The sequence below is a fragment of the Chamaea fasciata genome, unplaced genomic scaffold, assembly GCF_029207755.1.
Source record: "Chamaea fasciata isolate MVZ Bird 193981 ecotype frontalis unplaced genomic scaffold, bChaFas1.0.hap1 SCAF_2, whole genome shotgun sequence".
In the NCBI taxonomy this organism is placed as follows: domain Eukaryota; kingdom Metazoa; phylum Chordata; class Aves; order Passeriformes; family Sylviidae; genus Chamaea; species Chamaea fasciata.
Window position 1 is genome coordinate 56,626,334 of NW_027094087.1, and position 20,108 is coordinate 56,646,441.

The 20,108-nt window shown below is 40.4% G+C and overlaps 1 protein-coding gene across 2 annotated transcripts in view; it reads right to left on the reverse strand.

Annotated features, from left to right (window-relative positions):
- The window catches only part of NAA16 (N-alpha-acetyltransferase 16, NatA auxiliary subunit), a 60,395-nt gene extending 40,287 nt beyond the window's left edge, over positions 1-20,108 (reverse strand). Inside the window, exons 1-5 of one of the 2 annotated variants that reach the window (XR_010719408.1) lie at positions 19,842-20,108; positions 8,750-8,834; positions 6,401-6,505; positions 5,685-5,842; positions 4,483-4,617 (exon numbers count right to left, since the gene is read on the reverse strand). Coding sequence is in view for 1 of the 2 variants with exons in the window: in XM_066176234.1 (XP_066032331.1) it covers positions 4,483-4,617; positions 5,685-5,842; positions 6,401-6,505; positions 8,750-8,834; positions 19,842-19,895 (537 nt within the window). In the remaining variant the exon portion in view is untranslated. The remainder of the gene's footprint in view (positions 1-4,482; positions 4,618-5,684; positions 5,843-6,400; positions 6,506-8,749; positions 8,835-19,841) is intronic. The other variant, XM_066176234.1, reaches the window with a different exon arrangement.

Here is a 20,108-nt window from a genome sequence, read left to right on the forward strand (position 1 = left end):
CATGAAATTCTACCCACTTCTCAAAGTAGCTCTCTTATCTACAGCTCCACTTCCATTTCTACCTTTGCTCTATTTCTAGTCTCTATTATCCACAAATAAAAACATTTACCAGGAAAGCATTTTTAACTACTTCACAGAATGGACTCATGGAACAGGGGTTAAGCATGTCTTCCTGTTTATCCTTACTGCAGTACCACAAAACAAAAGTACAAAGCACCAATTTAGTTCTTTCTCCTTCACCTCCTCCTAAAAATATCCTTTCCTCCAACAAAACACACATCATATCTAAGTTCCAAATTCCAGAAGTAATACAGCTTTTTGGCACAACATGAATTGGTTTTAGGCCTTCAAACACAGATTACCCAAAAACCCATAAAAAATATATATACACAATACACAAACAGCTATCAATTGACCTCCTCATAGCTGTTTTGGCTCAGCAGGATAACATAAAAAATCCCAAAGAAACAAACAAACAAACCCAACAAAAAAAAAATTCAAATTAAATTATTCTTACACATACAGTAAATCCACCAGAAAGACACTGCACTTACTATCACTCCATTTAAAAAGCTATTTTTAAAAGTAATTTTAAGAAAAGTCCATTTTCAGAGATATTTTGAAATCTCATCAATTTAATGATAATTTAAATCTGTAATTCATCAGAAGGCAAGCAGTTAACAATCCCGGTAGTTAATCTCAATAATCAGATTGTTTATAAAGAATAAGATATTCTACAAAGAGAACGTCCACACCCTTGTTACTGCTGCTCAATACATCTTTGCTGCTCCCTCCCCCACGGAGAGTTATGATTCTTGAACAGGAGATGTCCAACTTTCTCCTGAACTCAGTTCTGCTGTTTCAGAATAAATTTCTTCCTCTCCTCCTGGAGCAAAGAAGGATCAATTCTTTAACCTTAGGTGCCCTAACAACTGTCACTGAAAGAATGTGACAAGATGCAGCCAAAACATACCTAAGAGCAGACCCCCAAAACTCCAGAGGTTTTCTGTCCATATCTGTATTTGTGGGCCTGATGCGAAAATTAGGAATAAAATAAAAATTAAGAATAAAAAATTGTTCTGGAAAAGAAGAAAGGAAAAATGGGACATACAACAGGAAAACAAATTGCAAAGTTGTTTTACACCTTGGTTCCAAAAATTTAAATTCTGAACTGACTCTTATATAATTTTGACTAAACTTGGGACAGCACAAGCTGTTACATTTCCTGCAGTGATGTCTACCTTTAACCTCATAACCTGTTTTAGACTGAAATATTGTGCATCTGGCCAATTTACAGCTTTCAGATGACAGGCAACATTGATCTTAATTCACTAAGAGACAGAAAATTCACCATTTCCAGTGAAAACTTAGCCACTAGAATAAAACTGTCAATGATAAAAAGCAATTTATCACTTTAATTTGTTGATCAACTTCCTGACACTACTCCTTCCTTTTTTTTTTCCCTGCTAAGCAAGCTTCCTAGCTATTACTCTTCCCAAACCCAGCACACAGTTTGTACTAAAATCACCTAGGCCTTTTTTCTGTTTATGGTAAACAAAGAGACTCTCTGCCCTTCACAGACAGCTTTCGCTCTATTTGTCTTATCTTGCCATACTGTTCTTTTCATTTTCTAACTTTTTTTAACAACAGGCTTATCAGTAAGTCTTGACCTCTCAGTAATGAGTGCTTTATAGATAAAATCCCTGCTTGTCAGAACTAAGAGTGTGTCTGTCTTTTCACCCATAAGCTTGCCCTGAGGGACAGTTTTACAGTAAACTAAGTCAGAATAACTGCAGCCTGGATCAACAAAGGCAGCTCACTTCCCTCAATTATTCTCCTTCCTCTTTCCCCTCTCACCTCACAGTTGTTCAGTTCAGCCAATCAATCCTTCCAAAGAGTGATTATCTTTTTGGCACTTAGGCTTCCTCCACAAGTCAGCCAGTGCTGCACAAGGAAGTGGCGCGAGCACACAGGAAAAACTCAGATTGCTCATTTTGGCAACAACCTGTAGCTAGATTAGCTGCATCATTTTGTAATACTGCATCTTCAGATATTCATCTACAACCACTAAAATGACAGTTCCTTGATTTTTTTCTTAGTTACACTGCTTGCTCTTGGCTGTTTGTGTTCACATCTGAAAGGCCAGAGCTGCCTGAGTAATCAAGTAGATAAATATCATCCTACATTACCATTATTTATCAATTATTATGACAGCAGCATTTTAAGCAACATGTTACATTTCTTTGTCTATTCATTAACATGAACGGTAAACAGTATCAGGCCTAATAGAGATTGCCATAAAACTCCTCAAAAACATCTGTTTGTTGAAGGGTCCCACTCAAAAGACATTTGGACACCCTCCAGTCTTTCAATCCTCCTTTTAATACTACCACTCTTCTATTGCAGCCACATGCAATATCCTGTGAAGTCTGTCATGGAAGTTCATCTATCAAGTTGAATGCATACGAACTACAGGCCAAGAGGGAATATTTGGGAAGGAAAGTAAGCAAGATGTGTACCTCCTTAAGGATCCATGCAATGTCCTGAACTAGATGATTTTAACTGCAGGACTGAAAAACCCAGACATGCAAAACCAGTACATTTGGGCAGTACTGTGGAAGAGCCAACACATGGCAAAATGAGCTGTGAGTTTGCCTGGACTCTCCTGACTGTTCTGCACCCAACACATTGATTCTCTCTTCCAGTGTCTGGGGTTCCACCTGGGCCTGCACTCATCAGGGAGCTGGCACAACAAAGCACAAGACTCTTTCAAGAGAAATGAAACTAATGTGTTCATATGTATTTTTAGAGTTTTGGAGAAGAAAAGACAATACACCACTTAACCGTCTCTAACAATCTCAAAAAAAGAGGACAGGCTTGATAGGACTAATTTCCTATAAAACTATGTTATCCAACACTTGTAGCATATTTCTGTCCTTCAATGCTTAAGCAGCTTTTCCATCACTTGCCTCTGATGCTAATCAACAGTGAAACCAGCTCATTGTACAAGTACAAGCAGTCTACCTAGTTACAGGAATTTCCCAAATATCTCCAGTTTTATCAGAAAATGGCATCAGTGCTTGCGCTCATCTTAGACTCATCTTTGTTTTAGGGTGAGATTTGAGATGGTGGTAACTTGCACAGCAGACTCAACCAATATAAGTGCATTCATCTACAGTATTTAACTCTGGCTTAGTCACTGGACTGAACAGTGTATCACGACAGCCCCCAAACAACCATACTTACACAACCTTTTAGAAAAGACAACAACACTAATAGCATCACTTCCATTCTCCCCAAGTGGCCAATACCACTACTAAGCTCTCTTAGTCCTTGAAGAGCCGCAGTTTCTTATGCAACATTTGCTGGTTTTCCATCTACTATATATTCTTTCTAACTCAAACAGTCATTTTGACACCAAACTCAGACTGGGCGCTGCTGACTCATTTGAGAATGACGACTTTTTGGTTGTCAAACACTCACAGAAGATGACCCAATTTTGATTAAAACTTATTCTTTTCAGTTTTTACTCAACACTGAAGTTACTGCTCTTTTGAAATATCAAGCTATATATACACCCAGCATGCCACATCTTTTTTTTTGACCATGATATGTGATCAAGACAAACACTGGTCTCTCCTAGCCACTTATTATCTTTCTTACACTTAATCCCATATATAAGAACTCAGAAAGGATATGAGATTTTGGTTTTAAAAACACACAATCTAGAGGTCAGGTAATATCTTAGTATTTTTACACAGTACTTCCAAGATGTCTCCCCAGCTAAATGGCTCTATAAACATGTTTCTTTTTCTTTCCACATTACAGTATAATCAACACATCCACTCTGTTCTGCTAATTTAGACTTTATAGCTCTGCATTACCACTAATAGAAGAAGGAAATAGTCTCTCTCAAAAAAAAGGTTATATTCAGTGGTGTTAGGATTTTACCATTTGATTTACTTGGGTCTCAGTAACACCAAGTCTGATCAAACAATTTTCAGCTGCACATTCATGTTACTCTGAAGCCAAGCATTGATTTTAAGTGTACTATATACAGATACATACAAACCACTGACAATATTTCATTCTCTGCAGAGATGTAATGGCATCCAGACTATAACACGAGAAAGGGCAAATAAGCACATCCAAAATATTAAAGTATTTTCTATAGTTTCACCTACTGTAAAGAGGCAGGATCATCATAGGCTTTGTCTAGCTACAAGTCTCACAAACATGAAGCTACTCCACACGAAACTACTCATATCTTCAATACTAACAGTTTACTGAGGGGGAAAAAAGTATTCCTGTATAATTTGTGTCTGCTGCTAAACTCCTGAAAACCTTTTTCTCAAAGCAGAAAGCTCCACAAATAACAGATTTATTCCTAATTCATAACTGATTTCTATTTCCAAAGAACTAATTCCTCTGATTCTATCCTTTATACAAAAAGCATTCTCTTTCCAGACCAGGAAATCTTACCTGCTGGGTTTTCCTAAACTCTTCAAGTAATTTTAAGGCCATATCATAATCTTTTAGTAAGTGGTATGCAATAGCATATCCAATCCAGGAAGCACGTTGCGTGGGGCGCAGTTGAAGCAGCTGATATCTTGTCTCCTTCAGCAGAAGAAAAGCAATTTTAGAAGTTTTTAACCATAGTTACTACACATTTATTATCATGATTTAACACCAAGACAGCTAATATTTTAAAAGAACTTTTAAAACCCCTTGGCAACCTCTGAAATTCCAACAGCATGGGGAAAAGCAGCACATATCTGTTTGATAAATTTGGAGGTTACATTCTAAATAACAAGTCATGGAACAAAGCATAAAATCTATTTGTGAAGACACCAAAGGTGTCATTTTCAAGAGCACCTCCTAAGGGCCTAAATTATTTCCAAAGGTAGTGCTTTGAAATCTCAGAAAACCCTTTCCAGTAGAAAGCAGGAGCTCACTGCCACTGAGTGGCATTCACTCTCCTAGGCACAAGGTCCTCACACTACAGCAACACGTCTCAGAACTTTGTCCTGAGTCAAATTATATCCTTGGGTCAGAGATTCTATTTTCCCTTTGCAGTAGCAGATTTGTGGGAATTAACATCCTTAGTAAGGAGAACAACTAATGCCAAGCCCACAGTCCAGTCCTCTACTTCACATGAAACAGACAAAACAGCTCAGCCATTTTGAAAGTACTCACTGTTTTTGGACAAATTTTAAGGTTTTATTTATATTAATAATAATAATCATCACTGCAATTCCAGAATCAGTCATCATGGGGCAAGCTGCCCACATGCTAACAAGAAACATGATAGTGTATTCCTTACCAAAAACACCTTCAGCATTTGCACCCAGAACACTATTTGTAGGGTTCACAATTGCTTGGTAAGTACTTCTACTTGCTAATTTAAGTATTGTCTCTTTTCCTTACTATTTGAGTAAAAAATGAGTTAAGAACTATTTTTACAAAGTAACTGGTGAATCCAATTGCACAGAACAAATATTTCTAGTTCTGCTCTCTTATACAGAGCTTTACTGCAGAATCGTTTCCTGCTTTCCTAAACAACAGCTTAAAACATTTTTGAAACAGAAGAGTGGCAACAGAAATACTACCAATAAAAGGCTTCATGGTGGAATAGAACAAGAGAAGCTAACAGCAACAAATGGGAATTCAAAGAGAATACTTACTCTATACCCTTCTAAATCCCTCATTTGAATCTGCAACAGAGAGAGATCTCTCAAGATTTGCAGGTTATCTTTATCTAGCTTGAGTGCATTCCGGTAACACTTGATGGCTTCATCATATTTCTTATCTGAACGCTGCAGAAGACCATAGACATGCCAACCTAATGCAGGTTAAGGAAGATACATTTACAATTTTCACAAAGTCACTGCAGTTACAAGCCAAACAACTAGACATCTTCCTTGAAGATCGGTATCCTTTCAAATGAAGATGGATTACTGCAGCCAGGCTTCACTAACACACTGCAAAATACTAAATGCTTCCGAATACATTTTGTAATGAAACATTACTGTTTATGTCACATTCAGAACCCCCTTGAGCATTGTTATACAAATTAAGTTATCCAAACTCCACCAGACTGTAAGTTAGTCACAGAATTATGCTACCATAATTACAGCAGGAATTCTTACTCACAGAAGTGTTTCATTCTAACAATGGAATTCATGCATGATTTCTACTTTTCCTCTCTTGCCTATGTGTAACCTCAATTAGACTCCAGACTTTACAGTAAGGAAAAAACACAGAGCTCCACTTGATTCATTGACAAAAGGGAAACTTAGCATTTTGTGCATCAGAAGTCTTTGTGACAATCTCAGCATCTTAGATATCCATCAGCAGTGTGCCACAGCAAAACGATCAGGTTTTATACTACAAAGGATACAGACATGACTCTTCACATCGTTACGGAGTCCTTTACGAACAAACTCATACGCTTCCTCCTTCTTCCCTAAGCAGTTCAAGGTCAGTCCTTTCATCGCAAGTGTCTCTGTAAGAAGTATCAGATACTTGTGTTTCTGACTTCCCATATGCCAACTCCACAGTGCACACGTCCTTTGAAGTTGTTATAGAGTGAAGTCCCCCATTACAACAAGTTCAGATCAGGATAGCAGCCTAGCACAGCTGAAGACTATTACATGGAAGCATTTCCTTTCCTGAAACTGGTCTTAAAAAGACCACTTGTAGAGCCTCATACAGATGTGATGAACACAGACAACAAACTTCTATTAATTAAAAAAATACACTTAGCTGGCTTCGAGGGAGTTAACAATAAGCTGAAGTAAATTTAGAGAGCTCCTCAATGTGTATTAAATTTCCAGATGCAAGGACCAAGGGAAAAAAGGCTGTATCACACCACAAGAAACAAACCTGTCACAGTCAGTTCCCTCATAACAGACTTCCTACAAAGCATTAGTTAAGGGAAGCATATTTATTGCTACCATATTAGGAGTGTAAGAGACCTCAATGCAATAACATTTTAATCAACATTCTGAGAGACATGAGATTTCAAACAGTACATTGGTATGACTACTACTCTCCCCCTTCCCCATTCTTCCAAGACACACAGTAGACAAGCAAGCTGCATGTAACGCATGCACTATGCCTCAAAGCTGTTCCAGATTCATCTCTCAGGTTTTTTGTTAAATAAGAGGCCACTTGTTTTGGTCCCTGCCAGAAGATTAGTCCCTTTTTTCATCATAATGCTCTAGTTTTCCTCCAACTACAACCTCTTCCCCAGTATTAATGGCAACAGACCATGATCTCAAGGTCAGCTGTAACAGCAGTTTGAAGTTTTATTGATAAACCCATTTAACACTTCTTCTGTAGAGTACACCAATAAGTCAGTGATGACCCAGAATTAGTCAAGGGTTTTTTTGCTGTTGTTGTTTTCCAGTTGTCCTACATCCACATTGTAAGAACAGAGAAAGCCAGAATGATACCTTTCAAATAACAGTAAGATGTTTGAAAAAGAATATCTGCACTGTGGGAATGGGAGCAAACTAATCCTGCCTCCACACACAAGGGAGATAACTGCCCAGCCACACCAATCCAGCTGTTTTGCCACCTTCTCACTGAACTTTGGAAACTCCTTTTCTCTGAGGCTAAGTGTGACAAGTGTAGCTTTCCATCAGATCATTTCACTGGCTTAGCTCTGCTTCAGCTGTTCATTCCAGGCTTTACTCCCAAGCTTCAAAGCCATTAATGGCTCAAATCCATGTAGTATGTGGACTGCCAAGGCAGCTAGCTGTCCTGGAGAAGTTTGAGGCAGCAAGAGGAGAAAGACAGATCTGTATACTGAGATGTTATAAAAACAGAAGTGCTAGTGGAGACAAATGCATTAGGTCGGAGCTGAACAAACCACTCCAGCTTTGAAGCAATAAAAAAACTACTTTTATCTCTAGGAAAGTAATGAAGACAACAAAGAAACAGCAGACATGGATGGAAGCATGAAAATGATTAGTCAAGCATTTTGACAAGATTTGACAACATCAAATAGGAAAATAATTTTAATGACACAGTACATGCACACTCAGTGTTAGGTAGCTTCAACAGTAAAAAAAAAACCAAAAAAATTTCACTGTATCAGAAGGAAACACTGTCTGTCTGAATAATGTAACAGAAACCTGTAATACAGTAAGATTAGAGTATCCTATTGAGGATGTAAATAGAATTTAACAGATGTAAATCGAAACAATATTCTGCTGCTCTGTTTCCTACAATATTTATGAGAGCAGGATCACCAGGTTCTGTCTTCAGCTTCAAGTATTAACAGCAACAGTATTACACTTAACTCTGCTCCCTTTAAGCTGCAACTTGGTATGCAGTACAGAAAATTTAAGATTAAGAACTCGACAAAAAACCCTCCAGATTTTTAATTTATTGGCAGAACACGTTCATATAATATTCAAAAAAAGGCTGGGCTTGCTTTAAATAGGAATGTAAGAAAAACCCACACTAGCGTTCTGACCCAGAAACCTAGAAAGGCAAGTTGGAAACTTCACTGAAGTGTTGCTTCCACCATGTATTTTCATCTCCAGCATCCCACCTCACATGAATGTTTGACTGAGGCAGAGTGGAAATCTGATCTGAATGCACAAAGCCTAAAAATCCAGAGTAATTATTCAGTCATAACAGACAACAGGCTCTTTTTTTCCCCCAACAGTATGATATAAACTAATAATACATTTAAGCTCTTGACAGGAGACAAAAAAAATCTTGAGTCTGCAGTTACCTCCATGTTCAGCAAATTTTGGGTTAGAAAGGATCATCTTGCAGAACTTGAGTCCATTTTTGTACTGTTTTTGCTCGTAGCATTTCTGTAAAAGAGGTGAAATATGATCACTGAAATGCATTTAAAACCACAGTATTTAACATATACTATTACAAATGTAGTCATTCATCCAGCAAGGTATGGTGATCAGATCGCTAACAAACTCCAGGCAAATACACCTTTTCATATTAAATTGCCTCTTCTTGGCATTCAGAACATGCAACAAATACTCTCATGGTCTACTTTTTCATAAAAAGGTAATTGCTTTTCAACAGAAATAGGAAAGGGAAGCAGCAATATCCACCTCAATTCAGAAATTCTTAAAATGGAAAGCACAGTTAGAAATCTTGACTCAACAGAACTTTTGAGAAGAATTAATCTCAGAGTTTACACACTCCTTTCAAAATCCCATTTCCCTGGACTAGTGACTTCCTGGAAGAAGACATCTCAAGACAGGAGACTCTCCTAGTTGCCAACACAGACTTTTGGAAAGAAGAGAGAAACCACGAAGTAGGATAGACTAATTATAACCTCAGAAATTGATACATCTGGTATCAGGGTGGGAGAATTTACCTGGGTATTAAAAAAATAAAACATTAATTTCTACCTGTAAAAGTACAGCTAAGGGCTACTTGTAGATTTACTTAGAATACAATTTACCTAATTACTAGGTAAACTGGCAAACAGTGTGGTTCAACTGCAGAACATATAGAAGAAACAAAATGTGAACGTGGGTTCCTTTTCCTCTTTAGGAGGATATTACCTAAATCTCTAAGGTTTTAGTAATTTAAATCAACTACTGACCACTACAGCGGATCACTAAAACAAATCTGTTTAAACCAGTTAAAGACATGCTTGTGTCAGTAAGCATGAAAGTGATTTGAGGTCACTTAAGTTTTTTAACTGTAGGAAAACCACCAAACCAGGCTTAACTTGGCACCAATTCTGGTTAATAAGGAATATTGTCCTGCTGTAATTTAGAGAGCCATTCTCAGGAGAAGATATGTCATTTCAGTTATGTGCCTGAGTGCTTTAGCAGTGCTTTCTCTTATAGATCATTCCCACTCCATCAATCTTCCAGAACAAAGGCAAAATCTGTTAAATACAGAGATAGTAACTCCTTTGAAATCAGAACAGATCATCCCATTACTTCACAGGGAAAAAGCAATACAGACACACACCTACGCTCACTTTGGGGTAATTGGCTAAGGTAGCAAAACGAGTCCTTCCCCAGTCTGTGAGGAAGTGCTTAAATACAGACACTTTTTAGGTTCTTGTTGCCTGAAACCCAAGACACTTGCAATTAACCATGGCTAAGTGCAGATTAAATCACAGAAAAATTTAGGTCAGCAGGAACCCTTGGAGGTCACCAAAATCAACTCTCAAAACAAAAAAGAGTTAACCCTGATATTAGATCAGGGTGATATGCCTGACTGACTTTTGGCAGGATGGGCAGAGAGTTCCCATTAGAAGCAGTTATACTATGGGAATTCGCATTCAAACAACAGCAACAGAAAACCTCTTGAGATTTTTTTTTTTAACTCAGAACTAGTTTCAACACCTTTTACCAGAAATAACCTAGGCTGTGGCAAAACTTGGAGTCCCCTCTAAGGGAAGGTGAAATTCTCCTATTCATCTTTCTTTCTTAACTTTTGGTGCTTAGTATAATTTGTAAAGAATCCTAGGAAAATACCAAAAATGTGCTAAGTATGCTTTCTAAACTTACTCAAGTATGCCTAAAAATGTAGCAATAGTGAACATTCATTCATGGCTCTACAACTCTCACAGCGTTGAGTGAGACCCCAAATATACAGCAGTGCTTAACCAGAAGCTATTTGAGTCAAGTGCGCACTTAAAATAGATTAACTACTGGAGAAAATCAGATCCATTATCCTTGTTCTGACATTTTTATCCTATAGAGTTCACTCTCAGGCCTAGAATAAGAACTGAAGCTAATTAGAGACAAATGTGATTTTTGGAGGACAGACAAGATCACATTTTCTAACGCCCAACAGATGAATGGGAGAGAGAAATAAATGCACTCCACACTGAGGGGAAACATAAGTTCAATATTCAGTTTTTTTGGCTTGCTGATAAGACAAGCAGCATCCTTAGTTTAGATTGAGAGAAGACCTCAGAGCCCCAAGTCCAAACTTTAATCCACTACTGTGAAGTTCACCACTAAACCACATCCCTAAGTGCCACATCTACACATCTTTTAAATATCTCTAGGGCTGATGATCCAACCCCTTTCCCTTGGCAGCCTCTTCCAAAGCTGGACAACCCTTTCAAGTGAAGAAATTTTCCCCCATATAAATTTAAAACCTCCCCTGGTGCAACTTGAGGCCATTTCCTCTTATCCTGAAGCTTCTAGGAGAAAAGACCAACCTCCATCTACTAGAGTCTCCTTTCAGGTAGCTGTAGAACAGATGGACATTTCATAGTTGGAAATCCTGATGTCTCCATTTGTGTTCTCAAGTCTTTTACTTATCAGGCAGGAGAAATGTGGCTGAAATGCATCCACTAGACTCTGTCCCACTGCATCAAGTCCTTGGTACACTAAAAGCTCAAGTTAATTTGCTGTCATTTTTTTTTTTTTTACTGTCTTATCTGTAGTGCTTAATGTGATGTTCCCAATCACCCCTTTATGGCAGTCATTTCCTGCTAAAGCTAAAACCAAATCATGAATGTTTCCACACTTGAAACCTCAAAGGGAAATTGTGGCAAGGCCAGAATGTTACCCAGAACTTCTGGTACATGATGTTCCTGGAAGGATGCTACCTTGTCTGGCAAAGATCTCATTTATTCCCTTTTTCAACACTAACTCAACGACATAATCTGCTTGTAGACTGCCATACAATTAATCTAGATACTATTTAGTGTACTTTCAGTTAAGTATCAAGTGCCTCTACACAGCTGTCAAATTGGCACTGCATCTGAGAAGTAATCGTGATGGTAGAGGTAAAAAATCCTACCAACAAGGATACAACAATGAAAAACAAGAAAAAATTTGATTCCTGTATTAAAATGCTTTGCTGCATCTACTTAGCAAAAGCCATTCATAAATTCTATTTTTTGTGTGATGCCATTCTTTATAAAGACCTAAAATCCCTTCCACTACTAAATAGAAACAGAATCAAGGATCTGAATCACTAACATTACTTGTAAAACAGAAGGACTTCACATATCACTACTCAATCATGTCATTTACATCTTACTTATGTTTAACTATTTACAACATCAGGTTAGTGCAGGGTTGATTTTACAAACTACATCTCCCTAGACATAGCACCAGCTGCCTTGAAAAAGGCCCTGCATTAAGAGAACAGTTCTACTTTTCACATACATAGTCTAATACACAGTTAGGCAATTTTATAGCTGAAGAACATCCCATCATCTCAGACATTAACACCTCCAAGAAGTCATCTAAACAAAAAATAATCTCAACTGGCAACTCAGAGACTGCAGCTGCAACAATCAATTCCCTTCCTCACTCCACGGCCCCAGTGCCTCTGAAGGTATTCAAGTGATGTATTATTTCACAAAGCATTTTTATGTGAAGACTAGATAAAGAGTGGTATCACATCCAAAGACTGAGGACAGCTATTGCATCGAACCAAACAGTGTTAAACACAGCAATCAAACTTCTCTGAGCAGCTTCAATGTCTTAATAATTTAATTGTTTAAGATGGTCTGTAACTGTAACAAAGCTGCAGTGAAGTTCCATCCAAATTGTACACTGACCCATCTGATGATGAGCTTGTGTAGAGGGGGCTTGTAAGAAAGATGGGGACAACTTTTTAGCAGGGCCTCTTGTGATAGGCTAAGGGGTGATGTTTTCATGCTAATAGATCAATTTACACTAGACATAAGTGAGACATTTTTTATGATTATAGTGGTGAAACACTGGAACAGGTTGCCTACAGAGGTGACAGATGACCCCTTCCTGGAAACATTCAAGGGGTTCTGAGCCACCAGATCTAGCTGAAGATGTCACTCCTAATGGTAGGGGTTGGACTACGTGGCCTTTAAAGGTCCCTTCCAACCCAACCTACTCGATAATTCTATGTGAAATTTCTTTCACAACAATACTGCAATTTAAAAATCTGTTCTGCTGTCTCTCAACAAGAACTTAGCAAACACAAAATCCAAACCATTACCAACATTTTAATGTTATTCTCTGAATGCCACTTGCCCAGTCGACATTCTGTTAAGACAGGTCTCCACACCAACAGGCTGCGTTGCCAGAAACATGATGGAGCACCAGAACCACCAATAAGAAAAATAAGCATTTCAAATCAATTAAACTATTTCACCATAGCTGCAAAAATACAGCTTCAAGTTTTATTGGAAGAACAAATGAGAGAAACACTAGGTTGGAAAAGCCCTCTCTAATTGCCAAGTCCAGCTGTCACATTCCCACTGAACCATGTCCCCAAGCGCAGTATTTACATGCCTTTGTAAATACTCCCAGAGTTGGTGACTCAATCACTTCCCTGGGCAGCACGTTCCAATGCTTAATTGTCCTTTCAGTGTGAAAGTGTGTCCTTTCCTCATATCCAATCTAAACCTCCCCTGATGCAACTTGAGGCCTTTTCTTCTTGCCCTGTTACCTGGGAGAAAATACTGACTTCTACCTCACTACCACCTCCTTTCAGACAGTTGGAGCAAGTGATAAGGTCTCCCTTGAGCCTCCTTTTTTTCTCCAGGCTAAACAATCACAGCTCCCTCAGCCACTCCTCAGTAAGACTTCTTTAAGACATCATTTGTTTTAGTCTTCCCTGCTACTGTACTTCCATATAATCCTGCCTGCAGACCTCTCAGCACTCCACAGTTTCAACATTCCTCTTGCCAGGTAGTGTCTTGGTTCGTGTTGCCAAGATTTTGGTGTAGAACTCCGGGAGGGTTTTTTGGCAACACCTAGGAATCATTAAAAAAAAAAAAAAATTACTCATGTTCTCAATGCTCTGTAACACTGATGGAAGTCCTGCTTAAAGAAGGAAACCAAGGACTAAACATGGAACAGCAGAGCCTAGGGAAAAAGGACAAGGCTTACATATCAAGCCTTATGGAAAGAATGTTGGAAGTGAGATATGCTGGAAATCTCCCTCAGTCACAATGGTGATCAGGTTCAGTAGTAAAAAAATTCTCAGAGGTATCAATGACACAGATTCTGATCAGCACCTTTTTCCTGTGAGCTGTGTGACAGATACTTTGGGGCTGATCAAATTACTGATACACATTTCTGACCAAAACCCAAATGGACAGGCCACATCATTCTTCCCCAGACCTGGGGACTGAGCAGTGCAGACCAGTGCTGGGTCAAAACACAGACACTGCTGTACAACAGAACAAGCAGCCAGCACTACGTGGTGGTAACATTCTGATCAATGGATTCATGGTACGGTAAGTGCTAAGCTTTCACTACCACGATACTCTGTATACAACAACAGCATTTTTGTCCCTTAACCAGATTTTCACAATTATTCAAGTTCAAATCATCAGAAGACATGAAACTTGGTACATAATGCAGTTGGTAGTAACAGTTGTGATCACTGCTGTTTGTTTTCTTTAGTATTGGCAGAATAAAATTGGTATTTTATTTATTATGGGAAAAAAACATGCACAATAAGAGAATGTTTTTTCATCATTTATTGTCACAGACCTCTTTAACAGCCCTATAAACTACACCTCTTTTAAAAGGGGAAGCTATTATCAGTAAGCTTGCCTTAAATTAAGACCTAGTGTAATTTCGTGCTGCGCACACACACTCAATACAATCTGAATTCCTAGAATATCCTTTAATTCAAAAGGGCAGACACAAGAAAACAGAGCAGAGAAGGGCTCTTGCTGACAAGTACTTTGCATTTGTAACTTTTACACTGCTTGACTTAATACAGTTCTCTCCTGTTTATGAACATATGTGCCCCTGCAAAGCAAAAACCGTAACAGCAACACTAGAAATGAGACAAGTTGTAGGCCTGACAGGCATTTTCCACTAATTTTCAATCTGCACTTTGTGGAGAAGTACTGAAGAGACCAATCTGCCACATCTCCAGGGAGGAATTGCAATTTGCTTAGCAAGAACTCAAACTAAGCCGGTGGCTCCACAACCCAGTGAAACTGTGTGTGAGAACAGTTAAGTAAATGAAACCACGAACACCAGCGCTGTTTTGTGGGAGCTAATACAATTCACAGTAAAATAAACATCAGGCTTTAAATGTTACCATATCTTAGGCATCTTCAGGCAAGTTCATGATAATCACCAACACAAGCCTTCAACTTTAACTTTACCTCGACATTCCACACTGAACAGAGTGATTCAGCCAAAACCTGCATGAATCACAGCAGATCAGAGCTGAGATCAGACACACCTGGTCCAGGCCACCAGAGGTAAGATGCAAGTGCTGGATGCACAGAGATGCTTATGAGTAAGACAAGCTCTACTGCATTTTCACCAGAATGTTCTCAGCCTCCAGTCATTTGTGCCTCCCCAACACTCCAAGCAAAAGGGTTTATCTTCACTCACAAGGAGAGTAAAGAGGGTCCCCGCCATGCACCCTCAAAGTGTCCAAACCTTTTTATATGGCTAATACATCACGCAGCGCAGCAAAGGGTTCCACAGTATAAACCACCTTTTCGGTAACAACTATTTGGAGCCTGCTGCTTTGCAGCGACCATTTCTACCAAAATCAAAATGAATCGTGATAGCTTGAAGACAGACAAGTGCCTATTTAATCTCTGAATCTTCTGTTAAGTTCTTTCTCCCTCTAGAAGGTAATTTCATACTCCTCCTTTTGGGGAGGCTTGGGGGAGGAGCCAAGAGAAGGCACAAAGCACACTGCACTGCAAATGCAGACTTACAGGGTACTTGGGCAGTGGCAAAATAACATATTCCTTTGCCCAAGACTCACCAGTTTTCAGTGTATAGGGGAAACTGTCTTCACAGACTTCAAATACCTCTAAAAATCCCAAATCTTGCACAAATCCATCTCACAGTCCATACAAGGTCTGTATTAAATTAGGATTTCCAAGTCTTACATTCATCTACAACCAATTTTACTTGTTATGACTCAACTTGCTCCAAAAATATGGAAGTTTTCAGGTGGCCTTCACTTTTTGTGCCACAAATAGCTTGGAACTGAACTCTTCTTGCTATTCAGTGCTTGTTCTGTTCCATATAAACAGCCAAATAAGAAAAAAATTCCAGCACACAAAGAGACTTAACTCTGAAAAATTATCATTTTTTTAAAGAAAAGTATGAATAAAAGACCAGAATGAAGAAACAACCCACAGCATTCCATGGAAGCCTGCCTTCTGAGCCTTGCACGATGACCTTCACAAATTCCTTTTGAAAAATTAAACCAAGAATATCCATTTGGGATAAACCCTTCTCCAAATGAGACTCTCTCCAATCACTGACAAACGTGAAGTGTGACTTTCCCTCATGGAAGTCTTACTGACTGTTACCACCAGCCTGGCATCCACCCTGCACAGTTCTGTCAGCTCAGCAGTTTGCAGCTGGCCAGGCATCCTCAGTACCTCGTTTAAAGGTCCTTATGGAGGGAACCGCCCCCACTCCTCCCCATCCACAGCAGCACAAGCAGCAACCACAACCACACCAAGCATCAGCCTTAAGTTACACCAGAAGATTTTAAATGACTGCTCCAAACTCCTTCCTTTTAAAAAAGGGATCCTTAATGTTAAGAGACTTCAAACCTCCACTGCTGCAGTGGTGGATTAATAATGGCTACCTCAGCGATGGCATTTCTCTCATTTCTCATTTGGGAAGCCCTACTTAGCATGAAAACATAAGTTCCCAGTTATCGAGTTTAATAGTTCAGTAACTGCCCCACGTCATTCCCAGGAGACTGACTAGTTGCATGCTTATAAACCATTATTATTTCATTAAATAATTTTTAAATAAGCTTTCAGAATTCTATGCATAAGAATTTAATGAAATCCTACAAACACCTGTATATTTGTATTTTATCAAAGAATAAATCTCTTAAGGTTATTGAAGAAGTGGGAGAACAAAAAGGACATTACAGAGAAATTGAACACGTCCTCAGACAGGGCACTTCAAGTAATTTCTAACATTTCCTTACCCTAGAAATTGGAAAATACATGCCTGAATGAACTGAGCAGCAACAATTCACTGCTGCAAGGCTATATACTTGCAGACTTTTTGTGCCTTATTAGTTGAAGTCAGCTGCAATTAAAGCAGCAAACCTTATTTTAGGCCGCAACAATATGAGAAATTTGCTAAGAAACCGAAGGATTAGTAATTTACAGGCATGATACTATCCACAGTGCTATTAGTCATGGAACAAACATCACAGCATACCGTACACTGCATGAGCCTGGGCTGACACCAACACTTATTAGAAGACAGTAAGCACTTCTTAAAAACAAAAACAACCTGGCGAGTGAGCCATGAAAGCAGGAGAAGAACCCCAAGGCTTTCTTCTAAAGCCCATTGGACTCCTTACAAAGACTACTGCCATGCCCTGTCCAGACACAGCTGATTTGATTCCATAAAGTCAATGTTTAAGATAACTCTGGGACAGTTTATAGTATGGATTCTTAGGTGAAGGGAAAAAAAAAACTGCTTAAACTGAAACATACTCTGAAGCCAAGTTTATAACTCGGTTTTAAATACACAAAACAGAAGATCAGGCTAAGCTTACTAGAAGTAAACACCAAAAACAGGATACCAAACTTCACCCTAAACAAGAAGCATTTCTAAGTTGCCACGAGTGCTACAATTGCTATTACTTCCCTAATCATCTAAGTGCTAGTTTTAAGTCAGCTTGTTCGAGCATTGCCAAGCATGCAAGCACACGAACTGATGTGGCTTAAAGACTATTTACTCAGCTTCCTGAGCAGACTTCCCAGCTGACACTGAACTCCAAGAGGCCACACTAGGCAGGGCAGCTTTGACAGCTTTGCTGTTATGTGGGCATCTTGTTCAGAACCTGTCTCATGTGTTACAGACACACACCAGGCCACTGAGGAGGATTTATCATGATCTCCAAATGAGTTTCCCCTTTCACAACTGCTAAGTGTCTGCAGAGCATTCATAAAAATACTAGTCTTAATATGTGAGTACAATTTCCTTGCATCTATTCCAAGTGATTAAATCACTACATGCTTGTAGGGTCTTATTATGCAGCCTCCCACATAACCCCTGCCCCCGATTTTTGAAATTACTAGGGATGCTATGGGCATTTTAAACATTCTAGCAGTGCCAAAATAAGCAAAAGCTGGTTTGATTAAAGAGCCTTTAGCACCACAAGCTATACTACTAAACAAAAATACTCTGAGACATGTCAAGCAACCAAAGGGTTCCATTTGTAGTGCGCCAATATTAGTATTCCAGAAAGAAGTGCACCATGAAAGAGTCTGAGCTAGCCAGAAAAAAAATTATTAGAAATTAAGTTTCAAGAAGTGACACTATATGAAGAGACAAGCCAGTAGTTTTGTGAACACTTTGTAACTGGCCACTACACAGCACCAGTTAAAGGCTTCTGAAAGTTTTAGAAAGCAACTTCTGTGTGAACTTCACTGAAGTTTTATGTATCTCTCCTTCTTGCCTAAGAACTAATTTCAACAGTTTTATCCACTGTTCAATGTTAAAAAAAACCTGTCTAAAATATGACCTCCAGAAAAGCCATTCTATAATCCAATCAAACAAAACTGTAGAAGTGGCTGCTACTGTGAACTTGTCTGCTGCTAGTAAGAATAATCACTTAACTGTTCTAATATTAGTCACTTATTTTTAGCAGAGGGAAAGAGGAGTGCTAGAATGACTTACTAAGATGCATACCATAAGCATGCAGTAAGCAACAAATCACCATTAAGAACCAGCTTTTTAAAAAAACCTGCATACTACACAAAGCAGCCAAAAGAAAACAGCTCTGAAGCACCTGCTGAGACACACCAGCTCCACAGAGAGCACAGGCGCTTACACACACACTGAGCTCAGCTTCCTGAAGCCCAAACGTCTACCTCTGAGCCATTAAGTACTGAAACTACCTAACCAATTCATAGAGAACTAAAGAAATTTGTGCCTGACAGAAGGATTACTTAGTGTGCTGCACAGACGTCCTCTGCCTGCAGAGTGGTAAACTGACACAAAACACCTCAATTTTGTTCAGGCTGGAACTCCGTTACTACCACACTGGCAAGTTCGGGAAAAGGGGAGTGTGGTGTTTTCTTGTCTCGGGAAGGAGGAGTGAGGCTTTTTCTTTCTATAAAGTGTTAGCACGATAAAGTATACAGTGACTGAGTTAGAAACTCACAGCTAAAGCAAGCTCCTTCTTCGAAGTTTTCTCACAACACTAAACGTCCTTTACACCATCAAGTCTCAAAGGGCGGAATTCGCCCAGCACAAAGGAGTTGAGACGAGTCCTCCAAAGGACGCACAGAAGCAGGATACTTCAATCCACCACATGTCTTCAACTACACTCAAAACTGCTGAGCGAGCGAACTACTTTTAACCCGGTCCCTACAGCAAAACCGACGCTCTCGCTGGAAATGAAGCACAGATGGGAATCAACCGAGCAACAGCAAATCCTGCTTCGCTCGCACCGCGCTTCGAGCTCTTCTCCTTGGGCGCTGCGGGGCGGGGAGCGGCGGCGCAGCCCGGGCTGGCCCCGCAGTCCCCGCGGCGGGCGGGAGGAAGGCGCTCGGCGACCCGCGGAGGCTGCCCGGCTCCCTCCCTCCTTCCCACTCTCGCCCGGCCGGGGGCCACACCAGCCATTCCCGGCCGCCGACACGGGCAGGGGCGGCTCGCCCGGCCTGCTCGGCGGGCCTCAGACAAAGGAAGGAAAGAAGGAAGGAAGCGGGGACGAACCGGGGCGAGGAGGCGACGGCAGCCCGGCTCCCCCCGGGCGAGCGCGGCCGCCGCATCCGTGTGCGCTCAGCCGGGGCCAACTCCGGCGGCGGGCGAAGTGACCCGGAGGGCACCGAGCGAGGCCGGCGTGCGAGAGGGAAGAGGAGGGAGAAGCGGCGGCGGGAGGAGGAGAGAGGAGCGGGGCCGGTGGCTCACCAGGATCCGCTTGAAGAGGTTGCTCTCCTTGGGCGGCAGCGGCACGGACGGCATGGCGCGGGCGGCCCTGGGACAGGCACGGCTGGCGGGGGTGGGGGCGGCCCGGGAGGGGCGGCCGTCGGTACGAGGGACGGGAGAAGGGGGGAATGCCGGGGAGGAAAAGCCCGAACTCGGCGGGGCGGCGGCGGCGGCTCTTTAACTCATAGCCCTGCGCCGCCCGCCCTCCCCGCCGGCTCCCCCGGGCCCCTCTGCGCAGCTGCCGGGGCG